The sequence below is a fragment of the Augochlora pura genome, chromosome 6 (genome assembly GCF_028453695.1).
Source record: "Augochlora pura isolate Apur16 chromosome 6, APUR_v2.2.1, whole genome shotgun sequence".
NCBI classification, from domain to species: domain Eukaryota; kingdom Metazoa; phylum Arthropoda; class Insecta; order Hymenoptera; family Halictidae; genus Augochlora; species Augochlora pura.
The window spans coordinates 5,403,390-5,414,671 of NC_135777.1; the positions used below are offsets into that span (position 1 = coordinate 5,403,390).

Consider the following 11,282-nt stretch of genomic DNA (forward strand, 5'->3'; position numbering starts at 1 on the left):
GGCGAATGCCGTCCTACTCCCTACGGTCGCATCGGCATCGAACGGCTCGTGGTTGTCGATGAGAGAGGCGGCTCTCGCGAATTAACCGGCCTCGGCGATGCTCGATGAAGGCGCCTAGCGGCTAAACGCGACTATACGCGACTATACGCGACTATACGCGGCGATTGATGTCATGGAAGCGCGGGGTACGCGCGAAATGACCTAATAGGCGAGCCGCATACGGGGAACCTAGTCACGGTGATCGATATTTTTGCGGAGATATCGCCGAAACACGGCTCGATTTATCAACCCGGTCGTCTTTACTGCGGCCAACACGCAATTTCCATGCAGCTTGTCGCCTCCGTCGCTTCTTCGACCCCCCCAAGCCCTTAATTCGCTCGGCATTTGGCGACCCTCGCGCGCTGACAAACGATTTACCCTAAATTACGAACGCGGCCGGCTCAGCGGGCGACGCGCGCCCTAATCGCGTAATACGGGCTCTCGCGCGATATACGGTGGACCAGAAATTCGCCGGAAGATTGGTAACGGTGCGATCGCGGATACCGTGAGAAGCAAGTCGATGAAAATACGCGGGGTGCATGAATCCGCAAGAAAAATGGGTAGGATCGTGTGCACCCTCGGCGCTCATCGACGTCGTACTGCACTGCGCTTAGCGTCGCGACGCAGGCAAGCACAGCTTCCACCGCCGCCTCTTCATTTCCCCAGATCGATCCGACTACTGACAGGAAGCGTGACCAATAGTCTGCCTGTGAAAGTTCTCCTACGCTGACAGTGTGCGTAAGTCAGGGGTTGTTCGCACAGTCCGTAGAAAGGACACGGTGAAGTCCTAGAAAGCAGTGGTGCGTCCCAGTCGACGCTACGGGCAGGATCGGAGCGGTTTCCCTCGAGCGAAGGACGACGGGCCGTTGCGTAAGGGTGCTGCGTTCTTATCATGGTATCGTTAGAACGTCTTCGGGACGGACGATCAGGATTCCTGGGCACCTGGAAACAGTAAAACCGCTCGATCGAACGAAGGACCTTGGTTTCGTAACACTTGGGGTGCTAGCCTGCGTTCACGTTTCAATGTCATACCACGTCGAAGGCCAGGCTGAAATGCACGCGAACCATTTCGTATCCTGTGCGTGACCAGCCGTCGGTCCTCCAAGATTCCAGAAGTGTTGAGAGCCTAACGAACTTTTCCCGAACACCGAGGTTGACAGCGATATCGATCCTTGATATGTGGAGGAGCTGGTTCGGTGCAGGTAAACTCTATCCTCGGCGCGATCGTAGCCTCGGTTTCCTTCCCTTCGCTTGACAGGTCGCGCAGTTAGCCAATTCGTCGTTCGAATTCTCCCGCAATTTATTGAACGCATGCGTCCTTGGTTGGCTGCGATTGATAATCAACGCAGAGTCACATAACCTAGAAATTCTGCAATAGTTCTGATAACAACATTGAAATATGAGTGTAAATTGTTTTCGACGGTGTTCTTTAACCGAAGATTGATCGTAACGCTTGTTCCTTGGGATACTGAGATATTTGGAGCCACTCTGTACGTATAGTACTTAAAACATGATTTCCTTGTGTTTTAACTACGATACAGACGAATAAGTAAACCAGATAATATTATCAGTTGTTTACAACGTTGACTTTTCATTCGTTTGTAAAGAAAAAAAGGATATATTTTCTAGATAGAGTAGGGGGTCGTCTAATGGCATCCATGGCATTTGAATACCGTTTAAATATGCAATTATCTGTTGCAGACGACGATTCAGTTTCTAATTTCACCGTTGTGTAATCGTAGTTAATTAAAACGAGTTTTTGATCGTCCATTATATTGATGATTAAATTATTTAAGCCGTCCACTAGACTTCCGCCATGGAGCAAAGCCTGCGCGTAATGGTACCACTGTTTTGAATCCGAAATGGTCGGTGTCTCGTTAGAAATGATAGATATAAATATGTTTTATTTCCTAAATTAAAAACGTCGATCTGGCATCGATGTACTCGCTCGCACTTTTTTATCACAGTTGATATCGTGAAAGATAACGACTGATACACTCGGCTCACCTAGACAGGCCACTTGTTTTAACGTGCAACGACTATTATTAAAAGTAGACGCGTTTAACGAAATTGTTTCGTCTTTTTACACGAACCGAACGTTGCAAAAATTGAGTGCGATACAGGTCCGTGGTGCTACCGTTTGATGCTATATGACGTGTAAACGATCGAATAAGAACCGTCGCGTTATAAATTGATGCCGAATCAATGTTTTATCGATTTTTCAGATTATATTCATAAAGTGAGTATGTCCAGGAGAAAACTGGGCAGTGACAGACAATTCGACAACGTGGATTACACACAGCTCACAGAGACCGACAATGGTTTTGTTGATTCCCAGGTAATACTACGTTTTTCTTACACCACCGTCGTTCAAAGGTTTTAATCTTTTGACACTTTGGCTTTCTTGCCGACAATCTCAAGTTTCGTACAAACAATATATTTTATTCAATATTTTTAAGAAAAATTCTTACATTATGCGAGCTAATGGTAACGATTTTTCAGTTCGTGAATCCACCCGTAAAAATACCATGGAAAGCTATCACACTGGCAGCACTTTTATTTGTTGGAGGCACTATAATGCTCATCATGGGTAGTTTAATCGTGAGCGGTCACATCGACTCGAAAGTAAATAGTAACTACTAATACTGTATTTATATTGGTTCGATACTGTGCATTAATCGCCATTTATATATTTTTTTTACAGTATTCCGATCGCATGTGGCCAATCATTATTCTAGGGATTCTGATGTTCATACCGGGAGCTTACCACATGAGGGTCGCCATTTTAGCCTATCAAAAAGTACCAGGGTATTCTTTCGACGATATACCGGAGTTCGATTAATTATGCGTGAATTTTTTTTACTGAGAAACAGCTAGAGATTTGAAACGTTTGATTAGCACAAAACTTGCACTGCGCCGAGCAAAGTGAGCATTGCTTATATTTTTCTGATCGCGTGATCGACACTTGGATTCCGATGACTTCGGTATACTACAATGCGTGAGAAAGCCCATGCACAGTGTTCAATTTTCAACAATACGACGAGTATAATTATTTATTTCTGTACATATTATGTGATGTAAAGTTGTAGTCGTTCTCGACTTGCAAGTACTTATTCGTTCTGCCCGAACTGTTAACGGAAAAGACATTTTCTTGCATTTTCACACGTCGTACGAAAATATTTTCAAACAAAAAATGTTTTCCTTCTGTATAAAGCATCGAGAACATCTGTGATTAATAAACTATTTTACAGTAATTGTCAAATATATGTGATTAATGTGCCTACAAGACAGTAAAAAGCAATTATTCTTAACATTTTCGTCGAACCTTAAGTAAACGTATATGCACAAGTACTATGTCATTAATAGTTAACGTAAATTAAATACAATATTGTTTATAGAACAAATATATCAAAAATCATTTTGAATGACCTTCTAAAGTAAAATCAAATTTACGATAATCTCTAATAAAATCTGTCAAAAAAATAAAAAATGATCCGTCCCTAAAGTTACTTAGACTGTATCAAGCTCTGTAAATGCGCACAAAGCTGCTTACTGTTTATCTTGTAAAATTTATTTTTGGTTTTCGTTATCAAGCTAAGCGGCGGGTCAAATTTCTCACGGAGCACCGATTTCATTAACATTATACTTGCCTCCAGGTTTTTCGAATGTTGTTCGCTCGTTCCTAGCGAGAGATCCTGTTAAAATAAATTTTTTAAATTATCGACTTCCTAGTGTTTCAAATTGCAGTTAGTCAGTTGCTCACCTCGAAAACGATATACACATTGATATTTTTCGGCGTGATACCTTTAATTGCATAACCAATATTCGTCACAAACTGATCAACAATGTTCAATACTGCAAGATGCATTTCTTCAAGGGACCAATTGGTCTTCACGATAAGAGCCGTGAGTGGGTAAAACTGTTCATGGAAAATAGAAGGTGTCAAGATACAAATTTACTATTTTAACCAAGGATTGAAAAGTTATGAGCCCTTTCGAATTCTTCATTACTGTTTCAAGAATCGAAACCGATATCATAACTGTTTTAAATCCCTGATTACGACCCAGTAACGAAAAAAATTGATCGCCTTCCCCAAGTACCTGTAGCTTGGAATATACATCCAAGTTAATTGCAATCTGGTACAGATGCAGAGCGTATTTTAAGTTTATGTGAACCATTGAACAGATCAGCGAACGATACGTCTTCTGCCGCAGTGTACAACAATAATCAGTAATCGCACACTTTGCAACATTGACAATCAAGTCGTGATCATTTTTTAGCAGCAGCGACGCTATTAGTGTATTCGCTTGAGACGACAAATCTAGAAGAAGCAAGAAGCATTTGGTTCATTTAGTTTGTAATTAACAATATATAATTTGCACCTCTTACCTATCGGCTGAAAATTGTTGCTTTGATTTTCGATTAGGTGTTTAAAGAGATTGAAAGCGTTCTCCGGGGACGTAACGCACAACATATCCAAAAGTATTGTCACTATTTGTGCTCTGATATGTTCGTCCTTTTTGTTACTATCTACCTTCCACATAGTACGATGCGGATAAATAATATTAGTTTCTGGAAAAGATAGATTATGTCACAATGATCTGTCGCAATTGAATCCATAGTTTCCCAACGTGGACGCTTGTGGTGTAGGAAATTTTGAGGGCAATAGTACATTAAATTCAAAGGATACGCTGAACAATACCTTGGAGATAGAATTGGGAAACCATGGCGCTAGCGGTTCTTAAACAAACGAGAAGGTAACTCACGTTTGAGAAGGGTGAAAGCCTTCATAGGTTTTCGATTCATTAAATAAATTGCGCAGAAAAGCATCACAACCATGGCATCGAAATTAAACAAATAATTATTATCGTATAGTACGAACTCAATGATCTTCAACAGTTTGAATGCTAGAACCCATAGCTGTCTTTTAGCCAGATCAGCCAAGATGTTTATCGTGACATCGATTAATATTTTGCAAAATGTCGTCGTCGCCCCGGATTGGACTGTAAACGTCCAAAAAAATATAAAAGAAAACGATTCATCCGGAATGCGGCCTCAAATAAAAATCCAATGACTGTTTAGAATATAGTTTTTATTCCGTGAATTATTAATACAAAAGTGGAGACTAGCAGTGATCTCATTAAATATGTCAACACTGCGTTCAAGTAGCGCGTGTATCTTTCGAAATTATATGTAAATACACCTTTATTTATACATACATTTAACTTCTACTATTACTCTAATTATAAACTTGCGTTTATGATAGCACCATAATACAAGTTTGCAACGGGTTAAGAAATAATCGTACATATTTTGTACTCATTATTCGATTGTAGATATACTTCTAAGTATGTCGAGAGCTTAAAATAAAATGAACGAAACTAAACTATCGTGAAACTATTAACTGATCAATTGACTATTAACAACTAACTAAACATTTTTTGAGATGTCACCAAAGAAATCAAATTTATCGTCGAAAATAATAAAACACAAAAAGTAACCGTGTCGAGAAAAGGTCAATGGATCGCAACGATACAATGAATTATGAATTACCTGCAAGCGAAGCGAGACTTTGCAGGTGATACTGAGAATGCTCTATTTTCTTAAGTAAAATGTTATAACAAGCGCGAGTGAATGGAGTTACATCCTCTGCTTGCGCTGCGTCCAGAATTTTCTTAACATGCTCATAATCGTGATGTTTCAGCCCTTCCTCGAGACCGTGAATGTCCAAATAAAATTTCCAAAATTTGTCTCGACTGTGCTTCGAATACGGTTCTGATACATCATCTAAATATGATCATTAAACATATACGCGTACAATAAACAACAATGTCAAAGAAAAAGTAAAACAACTTTTCTCTCGTTTCGATCAATATTTAAAGACCATACTCATGAAGCAAAACTAAGAGTTGAAATTATATTTACCTATGGGTTGCAATACGACTGAAGACGTTCTTTTCTCCGAGTTATTCTTACTGGTAAAAGGAACGTCGTACCATACTAATGTCGACAATGGACGACTTTTTGTTGGGGATCTTACAACTTCCGATTTATGCGTATTACTCGGTGAAGCAATCTCTTTAGATAATGATGAGTTAGTTATTGAAATTGATTGTACTTGGGTGACGTGTGACTGTACAAGTATCTTATTAAACTCTAATAACAATTCTGGTTTGACTTTTGCTAGGGTAATCGCATCTATTTTGTGTAACAATTTTTCTTGTATGTCTCGTGCGTACCTCTTGGTTACTATACTTTCGGCTATGATAATTTCTATAACGCATTCTTTCAGACTATTCATTCGCGTTAGCAATGGTCTTAACGTGACCCAGATCTTACCAGCTGTTATGAAATAAAACATTATTTGCGTCATATAACTGACATAGTCTACGTCACTGCTATCCACTATCGCTATCAAATTATTGACAATTAATTTCAGAGAGATTTTCAACCCTATCAAGTTTTCAATAATATCATAGACCATTTCGATTGTTGTGATATTCTTGTCGTATAATCTTTTCAATGTTTTTAGCAGCTGTGTAACGTTTACGCCGGGAACGACACACGTCAAGCAAAAATGTTGTAAAAATTTATTGCACTGGTTCAGTATCAATTCATCTATCACCTCGAAGTAAATCTTTTCATCCTTCCGATAGCAGCGTCTCATAATGTTCAAAAACTGTATATTAAAAAAAATGCACAGATTATTATACATACAATATTTTCACAGTAGAATCACAATTGGATACAAAAATTGTACATACATCATGTTCGAAGTAACACTTTCGGTTCAAACATTTGCCCTGTAGCAACTTCGTGTAACAATATCCTCGAAAGAATCTTAACAATTGATTCCGATTTCTCTGTTCTGTCGGGTCCTTGCCCATCGGACTAATGTCTCTCGTGGGTGTTCGTAACTGTTCTCTTGCTTTTGGAAAATCAATCTTACTCTTATCATCATAATGATTATATACTTCATTAAACTCGTTAGCATTCTTCTCATAATACTTGTCGATCGCCTTTTCGCTCATAGCGTACTGCGTATCAAAACTCGGTGATGCTCCTTTCAGCGAATGATCTTGTTCTTCCGTATCGTATCTACAAACAGTGATGCATTATGTTTAGAAAATATTCCAATCTGGATTCATTAATATCCAACTATAATCTTGACTCGGTGCAAAAAAATTATTAATACTTACTTTTCATTAAACACCGACTCCGCGTACAAAGAAATGCAATCGTCATCGTCGTATTGCATGTTGCTTGTACTTAAATTAGCGTTCTTTAAAACAAAAGAAGTATCTTGCGTAACAGAATCAGAAGTTTTCATTTCAAGATTTGGTGATTTTTCTCCGTCTATTCTCGCCTCGCATTCTATTCCAGTGTTGCATCCGAAAGTGTCTGTCGAATTCTGTTTTTCTGAGCTAAAAATACCTTGGTTTCCAGTTAAACACGCTTCGGTAATGGATACATCAGAGCTTTTGTTATCCTCTTCCAGAACTTCAACACATATTCTGGGAGTATCTGTAGATGTCAATTCAGGAACTTCTTCATTATTATTTAACTTCATGTTTCTATTAGTTGTTTCAAGTTCCTTTCTTATATCATTGTTCTCCTCCACATTACTGAAGATCTTACACCAAGCGTATCTATTTAATTTTACTTCTTTCATACTCCCATGCAGATCCTTTTGCTTCATCCCACTATTTCCATATTCATAATGGAATGCATCGCATTGAGCATTATTATTATCAGGTACGGTATGTTTCTCAATATTCTGTTCACTCAAACTAGTGCTACAAGATGTACTAGACATTTCTTCTAAGATCACTGTATCTAGACATTTAGAAGGCTGGGTCATATTAGTATCCAGCAATGTTCCATCTTTTGCTGCTGAATCTTTCTGAATATCCAAAGTAGTGTGGTTTTTGAATTTTTTATTATAGGGCATAAGATATTTATCTTGCAAAGTTAATGTATCTAAAAGTACAAAAGGCGGAGCAACAGCAGTTGTTATAGTGGCATTACTATCAAACAAAGATGATACTTCATCTTTTAACTTTTTACTTTTATAGCTATCTACTGTAGCATGTTTTACAGCATCCTTTACTGCAGCATCTTTTACAGCATGCTCCACTGTAGAGTCTACAGTATTCTGTGTCGGGGACTCATTATTTGATGCAAAAAATCTTTTCTGCAAGGGCATTGTGTCTATATTTCTCATGTTCTCAGTTGATGAGCTATGTACAGAATCATTTGTTCTCTTTCTCTTCTTTTTGTTATGTGAACGTAGTATTTTTACATTTTCCATAACAATCACATCATTGTCTTGCGTTTGATCTGAATTATTAAGTAGATTTATCACATTTAAATTATTATCAAACAAATATTTTAACTGTTAATTTCTTAATGCTTTAACCTTTGTACCTTGGTACCATTATTCAAGCAATAAAAAAAAATGAAACAAGTTAAAAAATTGATTTTTCATCAATAGATTATGGACCTTTGTGCTAGTTCCTATTTTCATATGGATTTCACAAATTATAATTAAGATTATGTTATATTATCAATTTTAATGAATTGAGATTACTTATGCTATATATACATGAATATCCATAATCTTGTCATAAGCAAAGAACTATAAATAACATTAATTAGCTTCAATTAACAATACTTACCTTCTTTTATTTTCTTCGAAACACTTTGCAGAACAGATGTTTTAGTTTCTAATGAAGTTTTCGATTGTGAATATAATTTCAATGTCTTTGAAATGTTATTAGATTTTTTTGTATCCAAAGAAACCGCACTTAATCTACAGTCATTGTTTATTCCTTTAACTGTGCTTTTATGCTTTTTGGAAGATTTGACGCAATGATTATTTGAACCGTGTATTATATCCCTTTTCTTGTGTTTACTAGCAACCTTTTTAGAAGGTTCGTTATGGGTATCTTTTGAATTATGTATTAAATCATTACATACAGTTTCTTCAGCATGTAGCGATTCACACGATACATGATTTGTTGAGCAAATTAATTTGCTCGTGGCGTGTTTATTATCTTTATAATTTTTTAAGAAATCTTGTGGAGAACATTTGTAAAAAATGTTCCTTACAAATTCGCATCTTTTTAACAGAACAATGGGCTGCTTAGGTCCCAAGATCTTCCTGTATTTTTGTTGCAATGTTTGTTTCTTATGCATACTTTTCTTTGGTATCGTGGCATACACTGTTCTCCTTGATTTCTCCATTTTATGTTATTTCCCCAGCACTAGGAACAAAGGATACAATCTCTTTGCTAATTTGTATCTATATTGAAACAAATAATACTTTGGTGACGGAGAAACAAATATCAATGCTGAATCATTGAACATCTATGGACAAATGAAACATCCTATAAAATCAGTCTTAATATCTCTGCCATGTAAAAATTGGCCATGACAGATATATTGCTGTTAATATATCATATATAGCATATGTATAATATGCTGTTATAATTTGTTAGTTTTCAGCATATTTAAAAGCATGTGGCACAGCACATGCCCTTTCACCTTTATAACAGCATCCTGTTTTTATCTATTAAAACGATTTTATTAATTTAAAGCTTCATTCTCTGGATGATTAGAAATGTCGAATAACTAAATTTAACTAAGGAGAGCAATACATATCACGATAAACGAGAACGTGACGCAAAATATATCATAATATACATTACACCGATATAAAATCCATCATACAACAAAGCTGTGATGAAACTACCTGTAATTTACTAACAAAAAAGAATCGAATTTTCTTAATCCTTATGCTCGTCGCTGAATAGCAGTATAAAGTATAAAACACAAGAATAACAATTGTAAAAATATTACGTTTATTGCTTAACTTTTGAAAGCTTGTGAACGGTGTCACGTGCCAAGCGAAGCAATGTACACTCTACGATAGATATTGCTAAAATAATCTCACCGATTCTGGATTCTGAATCGTCGCAGTCTTATTATTCAATCCAGGTTACAGAAAAGCACTGTGATACTATAAACAATGATTTCTTTTAATCAAAAAGTTCTGCTTAATACTGACGAACGACTGTCTTCTTGGGCTGCGACGCACTTATTAACAGCGCCAAAATATTCAAGCACCGCTTGCAGTGTTCAAGAATCATTGGTGCTAATATCGATATATCGATATATCGATATTTCGATACTTGGTAGCATCGGGAAAATGGATACCGGACTGTGCAAACTGTTTCATGTTCCTGCTTCATTTAAACAAAATCATTGAATGCCGAAACGAATCTGAAACGGCCAGCTCTAATAAAAATGAATAAATTCACCTGAAAACGTTTTCGACCTCATCCAATCCCATTTCGGTGAGTAACGATTCCTATATTCCTCTCCTTTTTTAAAAATGTTTTACGTGTTTAAACACGGTCGCATTTACATATGTTCCACTGAAAGTACAGATTAGAAAATACTTGAAATACGATGAGAACTAAGAAGGTAATATTATTTTACAATGCTGAAATCGACGATACCTTGTGTTATTTGTATTGTATTGTTTGTCACTTGTATTCATAATATCCATAATGAAGATTGGCGTTGTAGGATTTTATAAAAATGGCGCTAGCTTAATACAAGTTTATTGTTATTAATTCAATCAAAGCTACTTACTTATTTATTTGTTTTAACATTTAAACGTATGTCTATATGGTAGAATGCAATCAATCATTTTTATTAATTAGAGAGCAATTAATAAAAAGAATACCGACCAGCATTCCGACACACTACGATCCGACCGTGTGTCTAAACTAAATATGAAAGCGGAGTTTATCATTTCAAAATATTTTCTGTGCCCTTTTTTCTGAATTATACGCTTCAGTTCATTAACTTCCCATGTGTTGTCATCACTGTACAGATTCAGATACACAAATTACGTTTCCAGCACTGTTTATTGTTGATGCTTCATTCGAGGTCAGCTAGATCTGCCGACTGTTTACATATTTCTGTTAGTGGTTCTCATTGCCAAACTAACGAAATCTATCCTATTTCTTCAGACTTTTGGAAAGGAAATTATAATTTCTGCAAATGCAGCTTTAGGCTTTTACAAAAATCGAAGTAATTATATCTCTGACAAATACACCAGGCTTTGAAAGTCTTGTCCCATTCGCGAGGGATCGTGAATCGATAACTCGATGTCAAATGGAGAATGCGCTATGCAAGGACGATTATACACTTAATATTTTCCTTAAACTCGT

General features: G+C 36.9%; 2 protein-coding genes across 4 annotated transcripts; one reads left to right on the top strand and one right to left on the bottom strand.

Annotated features, from left to right (window-relative positions):
• Nucleotides 1-1,080: 1,080 nt before the first annotated feature.
• Nucleotides 1,081-3,666, top strand: LOC144471542 (transmembrane protein 230). 3 transcript variants are annotated; one of them, XM_078183678.1, is made up of 4 exons: nucleotides 1,081-1,241; nucleotides 2,265-2,377; nucleotides 2,542-2,664; nucleotides 2,744-3,666. In XM_078183678.1, the coding sequence occupies exons 1-4, from the start codon at nucleotides 1,217-1,219 to the stop codon at nucleotides 2,879-2,881; spliced, it is 399 nt and encodes a 132-aa protein (XP_078039804.1). In that variant the 5' UTR covers nucleotides 1,081-1,216; the 3' UTR covers nucleotides 2,882-3,666. The 3 variants fall into 3 exon arrangements, with proteins under 3 accessions (XP_078039804.1, XP_078039805.1, XP_078039806.1); XM_078183679.1 differs by lacking the exon at nucleotides 1,081-1,241 and adding an exon at nucleotides 1,394-1,529 and having other exon boundaries at nucleotides 2,744-3,663; XM_078183680.1 differs by lacking the exon at nucleotides 1,081-1,241 and adding an exon at nucleotides 2,026-2,162 and having other exon boundaries at nucleotides 2,744-3,665.
• On the bottom strand, nucleotides 3,541-11,152 carry LOC144471543 (uncharacterized). The gene is made up of 12 exons (XM_078183681.1): nucleotides 10,563-11,152; nucleotides 9,995-10,478; nucleotides 8,718-9,408; nucleotides 7,239-8,379; nucleotides 6,804-7,137; nucleotides 5,965-6,718; nucleotides 5,593-5,826; nucleotides 4,806-5,042; nucleotides 4,429-4,611; nucleotides 4,140-4,360; nucleotides 3,803-3,958; nucleotides 3,541-3,734 (listed from the first exon to the last, which is right to left on the bottom strand). Exons 3-12 carry the CDS (start codon nucleotides 9,283-9,285, stop codon nucleotides 3,546-3,548), a joined length of 4,017 nt encoding a protein of 1,338 aa, XP_078039807.1. The 5' UTR covers nucleotides 9,286-9,408; nucleotides 9,995-10,478; nucleotides 10,563-11,152; the 3' UTR covers nucleotides 3,541-3,545.
• Between the last annotated feature and the right edge of the window lie 130 nt (nucleotides 11,153-11,282).

Excerpts from the sequence above, each read along its gene's own strand:
- LOC144471543 (XM_078183681.1), bottom strand. The coding sequence starts at position 9,285 with ATGGAGAAATCAAGGAGAACAGTGTATGCCACGATACCAAAGAAAAGT. Across the intron at positions 7,138-7,238 it reads GAGTCGGTGTTTAATGAAAA|ATACGATACGGAAGAACAAG; the intron begins GTAAGTATTAAT and ends CACTGTTTGTAG. Across the intron at positions 4,361-4,428 it reads CAACAATTTTCAGCCGATAG|ATTTGTCGTCTCAAGCGAAT; the intron begins GTAAGAGGTGCA and ends TGCTTCTTCTAG.
- LOC144471542 (XM_078183678.1), top strand. The coding sequence starts at position 1,217 with ATGTGGAGGAGCTGGTTCGGTGCAG. Across the intron at positions 1,242-2,264 it reads GAGGAGCTGGTTCGGTGCAG|ATTATATTCATAAAGTGAGT; the intron begins GTAAACTCTATC and ends TCGATTTTTCAG. Across the intron at positions 2,665-2,743 it reads GCGGTCACATCGACTCGAAA|TATTCCGATCGCATGTGGCC; the intron begins GTAAATAGTAAC and ends TTTTTTTTACAG.